Source organism: Mizuhopecten yessoensis, unplaced genomic scaffold (assembly GCF_002113885.1).
Source record: "Mizuhopecten yessoensis strain PY_sf001 unplaced genomic scaffold, ASM211388v2 scaffold9907, whole genome shotgun sequence".
Taxonomy (NCBI): Eukaryota; Metazoa; Mollusca; class Bivalvia; order Pectinida; family Pectinidae; genus Mizuhopecten; species Mizuhopecten yessoensis.
The window spans coordinates 14,609-36,179 of NW_018408282.1; the positions used below are offsets into that span (position 1 = coordinate 14,609).

General features: G+C 38.6%; 1 protein-coding gene across 2 annotated transcripts in view; it reads left to right on the top strand.

Moving 5' to 3' along the window:
• Positions 1-412: 412 nt before the first annotated feature.
• The window catches only part of LOC110459010 (sperm-associated antigen 8-like), a 35,372-nt gene continuing 14,213 nt past the window's right edge, over positions 413-21,571 (top strand). For both annotated transcript variants that reach the window (XM_021511028.1, XM_021511029.1), the window contains exons 1-3: positions 413-563; positions 14,448-14,625; positions 20,352-20,397. In XM_021511028.1, coding sequence (XP_021366703.1) covers positions 480-563; positions 14,448-14,625; positions 20,352-20,397 — 308 coding nt within the window. In that variant the 5' untranslated portion in view covers positions 413-479. The remainder of the gene's footprint in view (positions 564-14,447; positions 14,626-20,351; positions 20,398-21,571) is intronic.

A 21,571-nucleotide genomic window follows, 5' to 3' on the forward strand; every position in this document is an offset into this window, starting at 1 on the left:
ATGAAAATACATTTACAAGTACGCCCGATTAAGATCTACATATATTTAACTTTAATTGTATACTTATTTGGTATATCAGTTTTTCTTTCTGTATCGGGTAGTTTTGGGTTATGTTGGGTAAATCGATGTTTGTATTGGGTAAATCGGCGCTTGTATTGGGTAGTATTGGGTTGCATTGGGTAAATCGACGTTTGTACGGACCCCTCTACTGTTACGATCGACATTAAATTTTGCATACAACTAGGTGAGTGTATAAAATGTATATTCCTGAAGAAGAAAAAAGGAAAACTAGTAATATAACGAATTCATGGGCGCACGAAAACCTCCCTGGACACTCATTCCTCCCTGGACACTCATTTGGTCACCCGTGTTATTCCCCTTGAGTAGCTCTTCTATTGTTGTTTACAATCTCCATAGAAACTCACTTGAGGCAGGCTGTTCGTGTCGACTGTTCAGGTGTAGCGACATCTTACTTAACAATGAGTATTCTTAACGAAGGAAGGAATGAAATTCGATTTAACAATTCGAACAGTCAGTGTTTGATTGAAAATTGGGTTGAAGAGGTAAGTGGGACTGTGGAGTTTGACGTTACTGTATCGTCTTGTGATTGCTTTCCCTGGATCCCCCACTGAGATATATCTCGCTCGTGACTATATAATCTGCTTAACACTATACAAGCATATTTTAAACGTTTTGACGTCGTACATGTAAACTGACAAAAAATACCAGAAGTTACCAGAGGCCGATAGGCCGAAGCTCTAGTGGATCAATTTAAATCAGTATTCACCAGAGTCCTTCATGGCAAACCCCCGCCTTTGTCCCATACAGTAAAAGATCCAATACCAGATATTACCATCAACAAAAACGGAGTATTGTCTTTGCTAAAGCCATGAAGGTCTCCAAAGCTCCTAGACCTGAACTTATCCCAAACAGTATACTTCGCAATTGCGACACCGGTTCCAGGTTATTTCACCTTAAACCCCATTCGCCCTAGGTTGTTTCGCGCGTTGTTGTTTTGCCCTAAAACAGATATTTTAGGGCGATACATTGTTTGGTATTTTCTTTAAAATTTAGTAGTTTTAATTCACAAATCAAGTCTTCTAAGTCTTACATATCATTAAAATCAATTTATAAAAAAAAAAAATGTGCTTGTGTTGTTTTTAAGCGTGTGTGACAAATGGCAGCTGTAAAAAGCTGACCACGCACTCACACAGTTGCATATCTTTCACCAATGTGGAAAGTTATCAATAAGTTAAGTTGATATATTTAAATATTAATTATTATATTGGCCTATAAATAAAAAAATAAAAAATAGGGCGAAACAACCTAGGGCAAACAGGATTACGGGCGAAATAACCCTTAGCACGAACGGGATTTAATACACTATTATATTTCAAAACAAAATGTGCTTGCGTGTGTGACAAACAGCAGCTGTAAAAAGCTGACCATGCACTCACACAGTTGCGTATGTTTCACCAATGTAGAAAGTTATCAATCAACCACTGCGAATTGTTAATATCAACTTCCAGTCGATTCGAAATAAACAACATCTTCTTGAAAATGTCTTGGATAGCACTACGCCTGATATAGTGATTTCGACTGAAACCTGGCTTAACCTGAGCATAAAATCAGCCGAAATCTTCCCTTCGGGTTATAAGATCTACCGAAATGACAGAAAAAAAGTCAGACACTGATAAAGATGGTGGTGGTGTACTGATCGCTAAGTACATGATCTGACACCAAATAAGGCCAGTGAATCTATATGGGCCAAAGTGAATGTAATCGGGAGTAAAACACTCTATATCTGCTCCTTCTATCATCCCAAAACATCTGATGAAAACAGTATGAGATTGTTTAGCTATTCCATCAAAGAAGCAGCCAAAATTAATAATGCAGCCCTCATTATAGGTGGCGACTTCAATCTCCCAGGCTGGTACTGGAAAAATAAAGTCCTCAAACCCAAAACAAATCATGTAAAAATACACTATGATCTTGCCAACTTACTGGATGACACGGCACTCACCTGGCCAGTTAATCGATCAACCCACCAGAAATGAAAATATCCTTGATCTCATAACAAATTTCCCAAACCAAATAATTCGAACGGAAATTATCCCTGGTCTCTCTGACCACGACATAATCTATGCAGAGTTGAACCATACCCCACAAAAATTATTCAAAAACCAATATCCATCCCAGTATATAAAAACTCAAACTGGAATTCAATTAAAGCTGAGCTTATCAAGGTGTACAACTTTATGACAGAAAATAGCGAGAGGGACGTCAACAAAATATGGGAGTATTTCAAAATTGAATTGTCTAAACTCATAAAAGAACATATCCCCCACAAGATAGTTAAGACAAAACCCAGCCTACCTTGGGTTACCCCTGACAAAAAGAAACTTATCAGGAGAAGTAATAGATTGAACAAACGATCAAAAAAATCAGGAGATACTGAAATAAAATATAAGTATAAAAACCTGAAACATCATATACAAAGAAAACTGAACATCTTACTGCAGCCATATTGATAATATCATCACCCCAGAAAACACAACCAAAGAAAACAAATTTTCCTGCAAAAACGGTTTTGGTCATATATAAAATCCAAAAGATCAGACCATAGTGGCATATAGCTCCTCTGAAAAAGGACGGTAAATTTGTTTATGACCCTACCACTAAGGCCAAGGTGCTAAACGCACAATTTCAATCTGTTTTTACTCCTCCTGAAATCTTTACCGACCAGCAGTTTCGCACTAGATGCAACATGCCTTCTCACGATAAATACCCTGCCATGCCTGAATTTTTTTATACATGAAAAGGGTGTCTTAAAACTGCTTCAAGGCATTAATCCATACAAGGCCTCAGGCCCTGATGACATCAAACCCAGAGTTCTAAAAGAGCTTGCAACAGAAATAGCCCCGATTTTAACCCTAATATCTAATCAGTCTCTGGAAACAGGCATAGTGTCTTCAGACTGGAAATCTGCAAATGTATCATCTGCTTATAAAAAGGGTCCAAAATTTCACCCAGAAAACTACAGGCCCATATCTCTGACCTGTATCTGTAGCAAAATTATGGAACACATTGTGGTCTCCACTATCATGACCCATGTCGATACCCATAACATATTGTATCCGTTCCAACATGGTTCTCGCAAATCGCGATCATGCGAAACCCAACTTCTTGAATTTGTTGATGACATCTCAAAGAATCTTGATGAGGGATGTCAAACAGATATCCTCATAATGGACTTTGCTAAGGCTTTCGACAAGGTTAGTCATTCTCTCCTAAACCATAAACTAAAACATTATGGTATACGTGGAAATGTCGCAAGCTTGATCGAGAGTTTCCTGACCGGTAGAACTCAGACAGTAGTAGATGAAGGGGAGAAGTCTGAATTTTTTTTGGGACCCAGTTTATTTCTTTACTTTATAAACGATATCCCTGTGGGTCTAAATAATACAATCCGTTTATTTGCAGACGACACTATTGCATATCTAGTTATCAAGTCAAACAGTGATGCCGAAACACTTCAAAAAGATTATACTTTACATGGACACATACTGGAACATCTTAGTCAGGCCAAGTATCTGGGTGTAACAATATCATCTGACCTTAAATGGGATTCACATATAAATACTATCTGCCCAAAAGCAAATTCTACGCTTGGCTTTTTAAGACAAAATCTTAAAATTGGCTCAACATCAGCCAAAGTACAGGCATACAAATCATTAGTTCGATCATCACTTGAGTATGCCTGTAGAGTATGGGACCCTCACACCCAAACAAATATTGACAAGTTGGAAATGGTCCAGCGAAGGGCAGCGCGCTATGTGCTCAATAAGTACAGGTACAACCATCGTACCTCCAGTGTGTCAGAAATGTTGGACCACCTAAAGCTGCGCCCTCTAGCAGATAGACGTAGAGATGCTCGTCTGACCATGCTTCATAACATTGTAAACCAGAAAGTCGCTATCGAAAAATAAGACGGATTAATCCCTACAGTTAGAAAATCCCGAACAAACCACCAGTTTTCGTATCATATTCCCCACTCAAAAACCCAGACCAGAAAGGCATCATTCTTCCCTCGAACTATACCTGAATGGAATAAACTCCCACCTGACATTATTTCGAGCCCCACAACTGAATTATTCAAATGAGCCCTCTACCGTCACTTTTCAAACGCAAATTAGACCATCTTGTATCTTTTAAAAACAATCTCTTTCCATGTTTCACTCCTCGTCTGACATTTTATCTTCAAATTGTTGAAGTTGGTCAGTACCATTTAGAAGTAGAAGTAGTTGATATATTTAAATATTAATTATTATATTAGCCCATAAATCAAAAAAAATAATTAGGGCGAAACAACCTAGGGCAAACAGGATTACGGGCGAAACAACCCTAAGCGCGAACGGAATTTAATACATTATTATATTTCTACAAACTAAAATGGCAACTCACCAGGATAGTTGTCGAACGTCTGGGTGAGGTCCGCCAGGCTGGAAGGTCCGAGCGAAAACGATAGAGTTATCAGGTCGTTATATCGACGGGCTAGTCAGCACACGTCAGTTCGGTTCAGTCGTTCAATCGTCAAGAGCTCTCCTCGCTCAGTCACGTGACATCTCATCAGATTTCTAGATCACCCAGAGGCTTGATAGCCAGTACTTCCTAGGCACTTTCACCACAACACCATCGCTCAGCCTGATTTTTCAGAAGTCACTAGATAGTGGACGTCAACCATCTGACTAGCTCAATGCAAACGTTACCCCTTGTATCTAAAAAAAGGGAGACAGATACCTCCCTGAAAACTATAGGCCAGTGACCTTTACGTCTGTTGTTTCCAAGCATCCAGAGCATATTGTCTGCAATATACTTGCCAACTATCTTAATTTCCATGGGGGAGATTCAAAATTAAAATATTTTGAGTTGTTCTTTCAGATGAAAAAGTTAGATCTTAGAATATAGGAATGATTTGGCAAATCCACTGGTTAAAGATACTGAATATAAGGGTCCAAAATCGAGAGTCTCCCTCCTAAATAGGGAGGGTTGGAAAGTATGCTGCAAACAAAACTACAACACTTTGAACAAAACAACATCCTAACAACCCTTAACCACGGTTTTCACTCTGGGTACTCATGCAAAACTCAACCATTGACAACTTTGTCAAGAACTACAATAAGGGTCACTAAACTGACGTCATAATATTAGATTTTTCCGAGGCGTTTGATACAGTGCCACATGACAAGCTATTATATAAGCTGGAACACTATGGGATACGTGGACTCCTTAGATCCATGGGCACTTTCCTTGCTATGTAATCCCCATATGCGCGTAGTAGTAGATGGCAAATTCTCCAAAGACAACCCTGTTGTTTACGGGGTCCCCCATGGCACGGACCTCAGCCTCTTGTTATTTCTTATCCACATCAATGACCTACCGATTCTGTTAAATCACAAATACGACTATTCACAGATGATTGTCTTCTATACCGTTTCATCAAATCTTTCAGCGACCGCAATACTTCAACAAGATCTCAAGAAGATGGAAGAGTGGGCCCATATTTCGGGTATGAAATTTAATATTAAAAATGTTATGTTCTTTCGATAAACAGCAAATCATCACATTTCAATGACCTATATTCCCATATCCTCAAATCTGTATCCAAAAAACGATACCTCCGCCTTATGATCTCTGAGGACCTGAAATGGAATACACATATAAACAATTAATATCTGTAGTAAAGCGAGTTCTACATAGGGATTCCTACGTCGGAACTTACGACACAGCTCAAGAACATGCAAGAAAAATGCTTATGTATCACTTGTTTGGTCTACACTGGAATATAGTGTGATCAAATGGGACCCCTACTTACAATCAGACATCTTAAAACTGGAACGAACCAGAGGCGAGCAGCACGTTTCATCTGTGGGGATTACAAGTCCAGGGAAAGAGGCAGTGTTGAATCCATGCTAAAGGATCTGGAAATATAAACACTGCAAGAAAGGCAGAGGGAGTTACACCTCACATTTCTATACAGGGTGGTTGAGGGGCTAGTGCCAGCGTTACCCTCCATCTCACCACAATACCAAACAACCTCAAAACACAAGTATCCAAACAACAAAAAGATTAGACGACTACCATTGTAAAAATATTGAAAAAGACCATAAGACAAACCACTCCGAGTGCTTAGTAAATATACCAGCAAAAACTGACACTTACAGAAACAGCTCCTTTGTACAAACAATTAGGGAGTGGAATCAACTATAGAGAACCACCAAGTACTTGCCAGTACTAAGACGACCTTCAAGGCTGGGGTAGCAGTGTACAGTAGAATACGGTGGCCATGGGTGATATTTTTTTGAATATAATTTATTGTACCGGTGCATTTTTTTGTCAATTTCAATCGTATATATATATCTCCATATTGTAAAGAAGAAGTGGGTACGCTTACGTTAATTTGACTCAATTTTTAGCCCACCATCATCTGATGGTGGGTTATTATGTCTCCCAAGCAAAGTTTAGGGACATATTGTTTTTGCTGTGTTTCTTACTATTAAGTCACCCCGAACGAAGTCAGGTGACTTATTGTTATTGTTCCGTTTCTTACTTATTCTTCTAATTATTATTAAGTCACCACAAACGAAGTCGGGTGACTTGTTGTTATTGTTCCGTTTCTTACTTATTAAGTCACCCCGAACTTCAGTCACCCCAAACGAAGTCGAGTGACTTGTTCTTGTTGTCATTGTTCCGTTTCTTACTTATTAAGTCACCCCAAACGAAGTCGGGTGACTTGTTGTTATTGTTCCGTTTCTTATTATTAAGTCACCCCGAACGAAGTCGGGTGACTTGTGCTTGTTGTTCCGTTTCTTACTTATTAAGTCACCCCATACGAAGTCCAGTGACTTGTTGTTATTGTTCCGTTTCTTACTTATTATTAAGTCCCCCAAAACAAAGTTTTGGGGGCTTATTGTTTTTACTCCGTTTCTTATTAAGGCCCCTAAAACAAAGTTTTGGGGACTTATTGTTTTTACTCCGTTTCTTATTATTAATTCCCCCAAACATGGTTTGTTAAGTCCCCCAAACATGGTTTGGGGAGTTATTGTTTTTATTCCTCTGTGTTCTTTTCTTCTTCTTCTTCTTCAGCCATGAACTTGTCCAAAGGTTTTCTCAGAAACTATTGAGCGGATCATCATGAAACTTCACACACATACCCATAAGGGTGTCTAGGTGTGCAACAGGCTATTTGTATCTCGACCCGAAGTCAAAGATGGCCGCCAGACCCTTACTTCCGGTTTTGGAGTTTTTGGCTCTGATTTCGTAGAAATTGGTACATAAGGGTTTTAAGGGCTGCCGAAAACAATGGAAACACTTTCGATCAGCTCAGTTGTCATGTTAACGAAATGGAAGCCTCTGATTGGTCAAAAATGGAGGCCTCTGACTGGTCGAAATTAAGCTGTTGTTTGAATCTGCCCCAAATTGGTACATAGGGGTTTTCAGGGTTGCCGAACACAATGATAACAGTGACTTGTTCTTGTTGTTATTGTTCTGTTTCTTACATATTAAGTCACCCCAAACGAAGTCGGGTGACTTGTTGTTATTGTTCCGTTTCTCATTATTAAGTCACCCCGAACGAAGTCGGGTGACTTGTGCTTGTTGTTCCGTTTCTTACTTATTAAGTCACCCCAAACGAAGTCCAGTGACTTGTTGTTATTGTTCCGTTTCTTACTTATTATTAAGTCCCCCAAAACAAAGTTTTGGAAGTCGGGTGACTTGTTGTTATTGTTCCGTTTCTCATTATTAAGTCACCCGGAACGAAGTCGGGTGACTTGTGCTTGTTGTTCCGTTTCTTACTTTTTAAGTCACCCCAAACGAAGTCCAGTGACTTGTTGTTATTGTTCCGTTTCTTACTTATTATTAAGTCCCCCAAAACAAAGTTTTGGGGACTTATTGTTTTTACCCCGTTTCTTATTAAGTCCCCCAAACAAAGTTTGGGGACTTACTGTTTTTACTCCGTTTCTTATTATTAAGTCCCCCAAACATGGTTTATAAGTCCCCCAAACATGGTTTTTAAGTCCCCCAAACATGGTTTGGGGACTTATTGTTTTTATTCCTCTGTGTTCTTTTCTTCTTCTTCTTCTTCAGCCATGAACTTGTCCAGAGGTTTTACCAGAAACTATTGAGCGGATCATCATGAAACTTCATACACATACTCATTAGGGTGTCTAGGTGTGCAACAGGCTATTTTTATCTCGACCGGAAGTCAAAGATGGCCGCAAGACCCTTACTTCCGGTTTTGGAGTTTTTGGCTCTGATTTCGTAGAAAATTGGTACATAAGGGTTTTAAGGGCTGCCGAAAACAATGGAAACACTTTCGAACAGCTCAGTTGTCATGTTAACGAAATGGAAGCCTCTGATTGGTCGAAAATTGAGGCCTCTGACTGGTCGAAATTTAGCTGTTGTCTGATTGTGCCCCAAATTGGTACATAAGGGTTTTCAGGGATTCCGAACACAATGGTTACAGATTTGAAAAGTTCAGTTGCCATGATAACGAAATGGAGGCCTCTGATTGGTCGAAATTTAGTTGTTTTCTGATTCTGCCCAAAATTGGTACATAGGGGTTTTCAGGGATTTCGAACACAATGATAACAGTTTCGAAAAGTTCAGTTGGCATGGTAACGAAATGGAGGCCTCTGATTGGTCGAAATTAAGTTGTTTTCTGATTCTGCCCAAAATTAGTACATAGGGGTTTTCAGGGTTTCCGAACACAATGGTAACAGTTTCGAAAAGTTCAGTTGTAATGGTAATGAAATGGAGTCCTCTGATTGGTCGAAATTCAGATGTTGTCTGATTCTGCCTAGAACCGGTACATAAGGGTTTTGAGGGATGCGAAACTCGATGGTAACAGTTACGAAAAGTTCAGTTGCAATGGTAATGAAATGGTGGCCTCTGATTGGTCAAAATTTTGATGTTGTCTGATTCTGCCTAAAATCGGTACATAAGGGTTTTGAGGGATGTGAAACACGATGGTAACAGTTACGAAAGATTAAGTTGCAATCATAACGAAATGGAGGCCTCTGATTGGTCGAAATTTAGTTGTTGTCTGATTCTGCCCAGAATTGGTAAATAGGGGTTTTAAGGGATGCCAAACACAATGGTTACAGTTTCGAAACAGCTCAGTTGCCATGGTAACAAAATGGAGTCCTCTGATTGGTCGAAATTTAGCTGTTGTCTGATTTTGCCTATGTTCCTAAGTCCAACAGGGGTCGTTTGGGGGACTAATCTGTAACGGCCATCCGTTACAATTATTACTAGTAATCAAGTCCCCAAAAAGAAAGTTTTGGGGACTTATTGTTTTTACTCCGTTTCTTATTAAGTCCCCCAAAACAAAGTTTTGGGGACTTATTGTTTTTCCTCCGTTTCTTCTTCTTCTTCTTCTTCTTCTTCTTTTTCTTTAGCCATGAGCTTGTCAAGAGGTTTTCTCAGAAACTACTGGGCAGATCATCATGAAACTACACACATATACTCATTAGGGGGTCTAGGTGTGCAACATGCTATTTTTATCTCGGGCGGAAGTCCAAGATGGCCGCCATGAATTTTTGAAATTTTTTGGGAATTTAAAATTTCTAAAGGTGGTCGCCAAAGATAGCCTATGCCACCTATCCTATTTTACATGTTTTAAAGATTTTTTCCAATGCATTCCAAATGTGGCATGTAGGTGTATGATGGTACCGCGAACTCAACTATGACATCCGTTTTCTAATTAAACAAAATGGCTGCCATATACTGGTTACTGATTGGCCGAAGCTCCGTTGTAGTTCGATTTCATTCAAATTTAGTATGTATATGTAATATGGCATTGCAAACTCAACTGCGACATTTGTTTTCTCATTTGACAAAATGGCCACAATATACTGGGTTCTGATTGGTCGAAATTAAGATATTGTTCGATTTCACTCACATTTAGTATGAAAGTGTTTTATGCAATTGTGAACCTTTTCTGATGTATCGTTGCGACTATGGGGACAGTTCAGTTTGGGGGACTTCTGTAATGGCCCCCCATTACAATTAGTACTAGTTATTATTATTATCATTAAGTCCCCCAAAACAAAGTTTTGGGGACTTATTGTTTTTTCTCCGTTTCTTCTTCTTATTATTATTATTATTATTCTGTGTTCTTCTTCTTCTTATTCATCTTCAGCCATGAACTTGTCCGGAGGTTTTCTCAGAAACTACTGGCCGGATCATTATGAAACTACACACATATACTCATTAGGGTGTCTAGGTGTGCAACAAGCTATTTTTATCTCGACCGGAAGTCCAAGATGGCCGCCATGAATTTTTGAAATTTTGGGAATTTAAAATTTCTTTAGGTGTTCGCTAAGGTTAGCCAATGTCACCTATCCTATTTTACATGTTTTACATATATTTTCCAATGCATTCCAAATTTGGCATGTAGGTGTATGATGGTACCGCAAACACAACTATGACATCCGTTTTCTAATTAAACAAACTGGATGCCATATACTGGTTTCTGATTGGTCGAAGCTCCGTTGTAGTTCGATTTAGTTTAAATTTAGTATGTATGTTTAATATGGCATTGCAAACTCAACTGCGACATTTGTTTTCTAATTTGACAAAATGGCCACCATATACTGGGTTCAGATTGGTCCAAATATAGATGTTGTCTGATTGTCCCCGGAATCGGTACATAAGGGTTTTGAGTGATGCCGAACACAATGGTAACAGTTTCGAAAAGCTCAGTTACCATGATAACGAAATGGAGGCCTCTGATTTGTCAAAATTTAGAAGTTGTCTGATTCTGTCCAAAATAAGTACATAAGGGTTTTTAGCAATGCCAAACACAATGGTAACAGTGTCGAACAACTCAGTTGTCATGGTAACGAAATTTGCCCTCTGATTGGTCGAAATTTAAATGTTGTCTGATTCTGCCCAGAATTGGTGCATAGGGGTTTTAAGGGATGCAAAACACAATGGTAACAGTTTCGAACAGCTCAGTTGCCATGGTAACAAAATGGAGTCCTCTTATTGGTCGCAATTTAGCTGTTGTCTGATTTTGCCTAAGTCCAACAGGGGTCGTTGGGGGACTTCTGTAACGGCCATCCGTTACAATTAGTACTAGTTATTCTGTGTTCTTCTTCTTCTTATTCTTCAGCCACGAACTTGTCCGGAGGTTTTGTCAGAAACTACTGGGCGGATAATCATGAAACTACACACATATACTCATTAGGGGGTCTAGGTGTGCAACAAGCTATTTTTATCTCGACCGGAAGTCCAAGATGGCCGCTATGAATTTTTGAATTTTTTGGGAATTTAAAATTTCTAAAGGTGTCCGCTAAGGTTAGCCAATGTCACCTATCCTATTTAACATGTTTTACATATTTTCCAATGCATTCCAAATTTGGCATGTAGGTGTATGATGGTACCGCAAACACAACTATGACATCCGTTTTCTAATGAAACAAAATGGATGCCATATGCTGGTTTCTGATTGGTCGAAGCTCCGTAGTAGTTCGATTTAGTTTAAATTTAGTATGTATGTGTAATATGGCATTGCAAACTCAACTGCGACATTTGTTTTCTAATTTGACAAAATGGCCACCATATACTGTGTTCTGATTGGTCCAAATATAGATGTTGTCTGATTGTCCCCGGAATCGGTAAATAAGGGTTTTGAGTGATGCCGAACACAATGGTAACAGTTTCGAAAAGCTCTGTTACCATGATAACGAAATGGAGGCCTCTGATTGGTCGAAGTTAAGAAGTTGTCCAATTCTGTCCAAAATAAGTACATAAGGGATTTTAGCGATGCCAAACACAATGGTAACAGTGTCGAACAACTCAGATGCCATGGTAACGAAATTTGGCACTCTGGTTGGTCGAAATTTAAATATTGTCTGATTCTGCCAAGAATTGGTGCATAGGGGTTTTAAGGGATGCAAAACACAATGGTAACAGTTTCGAACAGCTCAGTTGCCATGGTAACAGAATGGAGTCATCTCATTGGTCGCAATTTAGCTGTTGTCTGTTTTTGCCTAAGTCCCTAAGTCCAACAGGGGTCGTTGGGGGACTTCTGTAACGGCCATCCGTTACAATTATTACTAGTTATTATTATTATTCTTCTGTGTTCTTCTTCTTCTTCTTCTTCTTCTTCTTCTTCAGCAATGAACTTGTCAAGAGGTTTTCTCAGAAACTACTGGGCAGATCATCATGAAACTACACACATATACTCATTAGGGGGTCTAGGTGTGCAACAGGCTATTTTTATCTCGACCAGAAGTCCAAGATGGCCCCCATGGTTTTTTGAATTTTTTGGGAATTTGAAATTTCTAAAGGTGTTGGCTAAGGATAGTTAATGGCACCTATCCTATTTTACATGTTTTATAGATATTTTCTAATGCATACCAAATGTGGCATGTAGGTGTATGATGGTACCGCAAACTCAACTATGACATCCGTTTTCTAATCAGACAAAATGGCTGCCATATATTGGTTACTGATTGGTCGAAGCTCCGCTGTAATTCAATTTTGTTTAAATTTAGTATGTATATGTTATATGGCATAGCAAACTCAACTGCAACATTTGTTTTTCTAATTTGACAAAATGGCCACCATATACTGGGTTCTGATTGGTCGAAATTTAGATTCCGTCTGATTCTGCCCAGATTTGGTACATAGGGGTTTTGAGGGATGCAGAAAACAATGGTAACAGTTTCGAAAATGTCAGTTGCCACGGTAATGAAATTGAGGCCTCTTATTGGTCGAAATTTAGATGTTGTCTGATTCTGCCTAAGTCCTTAATCCAACAGGGGTCGTTTGGGGGACCTTTGTAAAGGCCACCCGTTGCAATTATTACTAGTTATAATTATCATTATTCCATCGTCAAAAGTTTCCACGCTTAATCTCAGAAACTTCTAATTGGATTCTTATCAAACTTTGCGTATATAGTCAGATGTACATCTGACTCTTATTTTTCCGCGTCAACCATCCAAGATGGCCACCGCTGCTCTGATTGGCCGAAATCATATCCAGTAATAACATTTGTTCTATTCGACAGAACATAATGAAACTTAATGAAAGGGATGAGAACGTCATACCGATCGTTTTCGACAAAATATATTTCACTTTGGATTCAAATGACGGCCAAATGCAGGCTTCTGATTGGTCGAAATTGGCACTACGAAAAAACTGCGGTGTTTGTTTTGTGAACTATCATTTCCTGGCCTCTGATTGGTCAAAATTTCAATATTGTCTGATCTTCATGAAATTTAGTATGTATGTATATTATCGGACACTGGTCACTTTCATAGCCTGAGTTTCACATTTCGACAAAATGACTGCCATTTTCTGGCCTCTGATTGGTCGAAATTTAAATATCATCCAATTGTGATGAAATTTGGTAAGTAGGTGAAATATGGCACTTAAAGAACACAACTTTGGTACTCATTTTGTGAAAAAACAAAATGGCTGTGTACTCAGCGGGGGAGGGGTGACTTCCGCTATTTCTCGCAATTGCAATTCTAGTTCTTGTTCTTATTTCTTCCACTTTCTTCCGCCGACCAGGTTTCCAACATTTTTCTCGAAAATGGTTGGGCGGAATTCAACGAAACTTTACATGAGTATTTTTGTTTTTCGATCAGTCAACTGGTCAGCCGGACGGCGGCCTCTAATTGGTGGAAATTTTGATATTGTTTGATTTTGATGAAAATTTGTATATAAGAGTATTTGGGGACTGCGAATTCAACTGCATAAGTGTCGTTACCATAGCAACCACACTGGTGCCTCTGATTGGTTGCAACCTAGTTATTGTTCGATTTTGATCAAAATTGGTTTATAGGGGTATTAGGGGACTGCAAATTCAATCGCATACATTTTGTTGCCAAAGCAACCAAACAGAGGATTCTGACTGGTTGCAATTTAGAAATTGCTCAATTTCACTAAAATTTTGTATAAACATTGTAGGTGTACTATGGCAATGCGATCCTTTTCTGATGCATGTTTGCGACTATGGGGGCAGTTTGGGGGACATTTGTAATGGTCCCCCATCACAATTAGTACTTGTTCAAATTGCCCTAAGTCCATGGTCGGTCGTTGCGTCATCTGTCGTCCTTCTTTAATCAATTCTTGTTATCGCTATTTCTCGGAAAGCACCAGAGGGATCTTTCTCAAATTTTATATGTAGGTTCCCCTTGGTCCCTATATGCATGTTACTTTTGAGACTGGTGATCAGATAAACAAAATGGCTGACAGGCAGCCATCTTTGATTTTGACAGTGATGGTTTGTTATTGCTTTTTCTCAATAAGTACTGGAGATATCTCAAATTTGACATGTAGGTTCCCCTTGAGACTGATCAGATACACAAAATGGCTACATGTACCTATACTATCCTAATGACATATTACTAAATTAAATGTTTTGTTGACAGAGAGCTGTTAAGCAGTTTGATGAGGTGGAAGATGACACCAATATAACAAGCAGTGCTCAGAAATTTAGAGATGGACACCTTGGAGTATTGACCACTGATTTTGATGCTAATGCTGAGAAATTGACCACTGTGCGAGCATCATACAAAAGACCAGAGCCATGTGGAGTGAGACTTACTGGTAATAAAAATCTTGTTGTCCTTATTTGAATTGGGATATTTACTCTTTGATCCAGTCTTGTAATAGATATGTGTATTTTTTTTTCTGCCGTTCACTTAAACTCACTTTAATGGTAACAGCTATTTTGTGATTGCTACATGGTGATGGTAACAGCTATTTTGTGATTGCTAAATGATAATCGTAACCATTACCATGTAGTAATCACCATATAGCTGTACTCTGATGACAGCCTTCCAAGCAGGCAGAAACTAGTCACCATAAGAGGGCCACTAGATATCCTCCTTTAAACCTAAAAGTATAATATATTATATATAGAAAAAATAAGATTAACGACCGACTAAAAAACTAGCTGCTTTCACCCTTCACAGGGCTCTTCAGGTTTATTCAAAAGAACAACGTTGTGACGTCACAATTACATGTCATCACACTACAATAGTAATGTGACGTCACGAAGTACACAAGATTGGTGGACAATTTAGCATAAAATTTTACTGTGGCCTGTTGAGACTTGGTTTTAATATTTTGATTAGTTATATTATATATTATATAAATAGAGTCACTTACAATATGATACCTAGTCTTGGTTGAAATATTTGATGAAAAAATCAGTCAGTTTTTCCGGTGAATATTTTGAAATCAAAGAACAAAATCATGATCATCATGTCAAAAATCAAGGTAAAAGATCTGTAAATAGAATATTTTTTAACGTTTTTCGAACGACCATAACTTCAAAACCATTTGTTGCATTGTGTGCATGCTTAATACTTCATGTAGGACTTGTTTGGGGCTAAGTTTTTCCCATGACATGTTATCAGAGAATATGTCAAGTTTAAGGCCTAGCTATGGGGTCAAATATAGGTCAAACATGAAAATCTCAAAAATAGTTGATTTTGCATCAAATCTTAAAGAACATGTACCAAAGAAAGTATTTGCAAAGTTTGAAGTGCAAAGCATACAAAATGACAACGAAATGCCACTTTGAAAAATGTTAATTTTCCCGCCAAAATTCAAAATCTAAAGAAAATTGCACTAAAAACTTTTCTGCTCCATAATCTAGAGATTTAAGATTCAAGATTCAAGGTCACAGCATCATGGTGCATGTAAATAAACATGTCAAACCTACAAAATATCACTTAAAAGGACATGTTATTGTTATTAGAATGGTAAATGTACTTTCTACAACTGTACAAGGGGTAATATCTGAAACAGAACACTCAACCTTTGTGACCAGTTCGTCTAAAATACACAGAGTCACTGATCGTCCTTGGCTTTGGTGTTGCTGGGTCCACTTAACAGAACTGTCAATCACCATTGCCGCAAGACCATCACTGTGTGTACTAAGGTTTGGTGTCGCTGGGTCCAAATAACAGAGCTGTCATTCACCACAACATCAAGTACATAGGATCCCCACAACGAGAGGCAGAAAGGGGAGGAAATTCGAAGAAGGGATCAAATGATTTCAAAGATAGAAACACTAAACAGCTTTCTATCAATGGTGACCATTCAGAAATATGTAATAGAGGAAAATCAGCAGATGATATGCAAATAAGGTCATGATCAGGCCATTTCTACTGTACTCTGCTACAATAGCATCAAAAATGAGGAAGATATGCCACTTTGAAAAATGTTGATTTTCCCGCCAAAATTCAAATTTTCAAAAAAAATATACTTAAAACATTTCATCTCCGAAACAAAGACACATAGCGATTTTATATTTGGCACATTTATTGAATGTATGCTTAGGTACAAAAGGTGTGAAAATCATTGACCTTGACATTTTATTCAAGGTAACAGGGGTCAAATGATCCAAAAATTAAAATTTTAAAATTCTTTAAAAAAGTCATTTTAAAACAACCTTGTTAAGAGTACATCATTATTAGGATATTTCTTAAGTCTCCAGGTCATAGCATCATGGTGCATGTCAATTAACATCTTAAACCTACATAAAACGCTTAAAAGATGAAAGAAGGGTCATTATACCCCCTGCAACGAAGTTAGGGGGGTTATACTGGAAACAGGTTGTCCGTCCATCTGTCCGACTGTCTGTGGACACAATGTAGTACTGTGTACTCCTCATAAACTACTGGATGGATTTCAATGAAATTTGCTGCTTAGAGATGTGCGAAAGTACTTTCATTGGGTTATCTCCCCTTTTAACGAAGTTATGGCACTTGGTTCATAAACCTTCTCTAGAACATGACATTGTATAGAATGTTTTTTAGAAGGACCATGGTGAGCTTATGCCAAATCGCAGCGTCCGTCGTCTGTTTGTCAACTTTTCCTTTAAAACGCTACTAGTCCTGAACGACCAAGTAGATTTTAACTAAATTTGGTCTGGAGCTTTTTTTTGCCAAGGGCACTCAATTTTGGATAAATGGTGGGTGTAGAGGAAATAGAGGTAAAACCATTTGTGTGCAAAGGGGCAGGGCTCAAAAGGGAAAGTTGAGGTTTAAATCTTTAAAATCCTTCTTTCTCATTACCATCAGAGGGATTTCATCCAAAGTTGGCCAGGAACATTCTTGGGCAAAGGGGACTTAATTTTGTATAATTGGAAGGTTTGGCCCTTTTGGGTGCAGAGTTGCGGGACCCAATAGGGGAATTTGAGGTTTTATTCTTTAAAATCCTTCTTCTGTACCATTGGAGGGATTATTTGTAAAAAAGAATAATTTCCCATGGTTGCTTTATCATCAAGGTGTGCAATACAGGCCCCTTGGGCCTCTTGTTTATTCAATTCCTTCCAAATTTAGTATGGTAATACTAGAAGCAATAATGTTTAACATATATAACAGTTTTTTTTGTCAGGTTTCAACTTTCAGTGGGGTCAGAGGTCAAAGGTTACAAATAAATTACGTTACTGAAATGGCTAAATATCTTGGAAACAAAAGGTATTTTGTATACCAATATATATTAAAATATTGTAGGCTTTAATGCAATCTACTTTACTGACAGCTTCTGAGGTCGTGGGGTCAGAGGTGAAAGGTTACGAATGAATTACATTACGGAAATGGCTAATTATCTCGGAAACAGTAGGTATTTTGTATTCACATATACATTGGAATATTGTAAGGATTAATGAAAGCTACTCTACTGACAAATTTCCTAGGTCAAAGGTCAAAGGTCATGAATGAATTACGTTACTGAAATGGCTAATTATACACATATGCAGGCAAATTGTGACAAACTGCCAACGTCATGAGGTCAAAGGTCGCAGATGCATTATGTTACTGAAATGGCTAATTATGGAAGAAATGGTAGGTATTTTGTATACACATACCTTGGTTTAAATGTAGCATTGATGCAAGCTACATTGTAACAAAGTTTCGAGGTCATTGAGTCAAAGGACACAGTACCCGTAGTGGTGTTTGTCTTTTCCAATGGTCTGTCGATATGACATCTGAGGTTAGACTTTTTCATGACCCTTGACTTTTTCCCTTGTTTATTTAACCCCTACAGAAGCAACAAGCAGCTGGAATGTGGGGGGTATTAATTGACCCATGGGCGACAGTTCTAGTTATACTTTCTACAATCTGTACAAAGGGGAATAACTCTTACAGCTCAACCTATGACTCAACCTATGTGACCAGTTTGTCTACTATACACAGAGTCACTGTGCTAGTTAGCCCACCTGGTCCGAAGGACCAAGGTGAGCTTATGCCATACCGTGGTGTCCATCATCCGTCTGTCCATGCATCGTCTGTACGTCAACAATTGCTTTAAACGACTTCTTCTTCTTAACCACTGATTGGAATTTAACTTAATTTGACTGGAAGCATCCCTAGGTGGTGGGGATTCAAAAGTGTACAAATGGTGGGGCTGACCCCCCAGGGGGCTGAGGGGCGGGGCCAAAAGGGGTCAATTTGGTTATATTGCTTTAAGCGACTTCTTCTCTGGAACTAAGAGATGGATATCAACCATATTGGACTGGAAGCATCCCTAGGTGGTGGGGATTAAAAATTGTACAAATGGTGGGGCTGACCCCCATGGGTGCTGAGGGGCGGGGCCAAAAGGGGGCAATTTGGCTATATTGCTACAAACAACTTCTTTTGTAGAACTATGCCATGGATATCAATCATATTTGATCGGAAGCATTCATTGGAGGCAGGGATTCAAAATTGTACAAATGGTGGGGCTGACCCCCCCGGGCTAAGAAGCGGGCTCAAAAAAATTGTATTACTTGAAATGTTGAGATCCCCACCGTATAACCATATATACAATTGCTGAGTATTAAGAGATGAATGCACATATGCCTTTAGGATGGCCTTGGGGTCTGCCCCACCCTTGGAGACTTAATCCCCGGGTCATAACTTCGAAATGGTTTAGATCCCCACCCAAAAACTTTATATACAATTGTTGGGCATAAAGAGACGAATGCAGTCATGATATTAGAATTGACCCCAGGGTCTGCCCCACCCTTGCAGACTTAACCCCTGGGTCATAACTTAGAAACGGTTGAGATCCCCACCCCAAAACTATAAATACAAATGATGGGCAAAAAGAGACGAATGCAGTCATGATATTAAAATTGATCCTGGGGTCTGGTCACAACCCTAGGGACCTAGCTTCTGAGTCACAGCTTGGAAACAGTTGAGATCCCCATCCCATAACCATACATAAACTTGCTGGGCATGAAAAATCTAATACAGATATGCTACATCATTCCTTTGGATCTCATTTGGAGAATATTTAGCCATAATTGCTTAGATATCCAGGTGAGTGATACAGGCCCTCTGGGCCTCTTGTTGGATTAGGTGTTGCTGGGTCCAAATAACAGAGCTATCAATCATCTTACCTGAAGACCATCATTGTGTGTACTGGGGTTCAGTGTCTCTAGGTTCAAATAACAGCTGCAAATCACCATTGCCTCAAGACTATCACTGTGCGATTGGAGTTTGCAGGTGTCACAGGGTCGAAATAACAGATATGTCATTTACCGCTACCTCAAGTACATAGCATCCCCACTAAGGGGGAGCAGAGGGAAGAAAGAAACGTTCAACAACTTTTTATCACTTCTAACCATTCAGAAATTACTTTCCTTTTTGCCCCTGCATTATGAATTAAAAACAAGGTTGGTCAAAGAAGGGAAGTGAAGGGAAACGTTGAAAAGAGACCATCAGTTCGAGAAAATATCTCGGATAATTTTGTTGATGGAAATCCTGTGTTTTGATCTTGATCAAATCAAGTTGTGTATGAAGGTGTTTTTTTCAAATTTTGAATGTTACATGATTAATACTAAAAATAGAATCTTATATTCGTGTCCATGTCACTGAATTACAAACTTATTCAATAAATTCAAAAAGACATAGATACGAATGTAAGATCCTGTATTTAAATGATTGTTACAAGGACAGTGGTTCTTTTCAGAAAGCTATATTATTTTGACTGTCCCTTTAGGAGCGTGTGAAGGTAGTTGATTGAGGTTTTGTTTTACATTCTGTTCAGTAGTTTGTCTGCCTTTGCATTCGAATTGCTGATTTAGTAAACTTTCATGTTTTTTTTCTGTGTCTGATGAGTTGTATTAATCAGTATGTTCTTACTTTGTCAAAACATATTGAAAGCAATTAAATGTATTGTCATTTCCTGAGAATAATTGAAATTACCAAGCTGGACTAACTGATAAACAACCAAGATTCATTGTATTATAGCACTGGAAGTGAAAACCAATTGCATTTCCAAATATACACATGTAGATATGACATAACTACATATATTCATTTTTTTTCTTGAAGGGAAAAAAGAAGAACTTTTAAAGCAGATGCTTTTAGAAAAAGTCAGGTAATGTTCAAATACATCAACCAGCTTTCCAAACATACTTATATAATTAAGGATCCCCGTACCACTGCCAACAACTGTAACTAAATATTAGAAACTGTTTTATCCAGCTTGACTATAGCTTTGATAACTCATTTCTGAAAAGAAAACCATACCATGTGGGACTTTTATCAGGTTTGATAAAGATGAAATAAACAAATAGAATCAACAACAGTGTTCTGAGTGTAAATTAAAATAAAGTGGAGCTAAACTAGAATTCAAACCCTGGGCTTTAAATTGTTGTTCTATTGCTCTAACCAATTGAGCTACCTGGTCAACGGAAGTGTCCTGGCCCAAACTGTACTGCAGTTATATATAAACGGAATTTAAGTGGAGGTTACTGTATACAAGTAAAAACACAGTGCAGTGGGACAGGGATCCTTAAATGTACACTTGTTAGTTCACCAATGGACTAAGTGAGCTATTGCCATGATGCTGTGTCCATCGTCCATCTGTCTGTTTGTTAACTTTTTAGGTCCCCTGAGACAAAGTCTCAAGTGACCTATTGCGATCGCCTTTTGTCCGCCGTCGTCCGTCGTCTGTCGTCCGTCGTGCGTCCGTAAACAATTGACATTTTCGACTTCTTCTCCAAAACTCCTGAACCAATTTCAATGAAATTTTGCAGGGACCTTCCATGGACAAAGGTCAACAAAAATTGTTGCCGGTTTAGTCCTAACCCCCCAGGGGCCTGAGGGGCGGGGCCAAAAAGGGTCAAATTGACTAAAATTTCAAAAATCTTCTTCTCCGAAACCCCTGAACCAATTTCAATGAAACTTTGCAGGGGCCTTCCATGGACAAAGGTCAACAAAAAAAGAGGCCGGTTTAGTCCCAAGCCCCCAGGGGCCTGAGAGGCGGGGCCAAAAAGGGTCGAATTGACTAAAATTTCAAAAATCTTCTTCTCAAGACCCAGATATGGTAGAATCAAATACTCTTCATAGATGGAAGGGTCTTAAGGTGCTTTACCGAAATTGTGAATTTCTTGACCTTGGGGTCTCACATTTCCCCCTGGGGAGGGGGTAAACTTTACTATAGTTTATATAGGGAAATCACATTTTGGACCAACATTTGTTTAATTTCCATTGGAAGTAATTCAATTTGGGTTAGCATTATCAGTATTAGGTAGCAGTTTGATAGTATG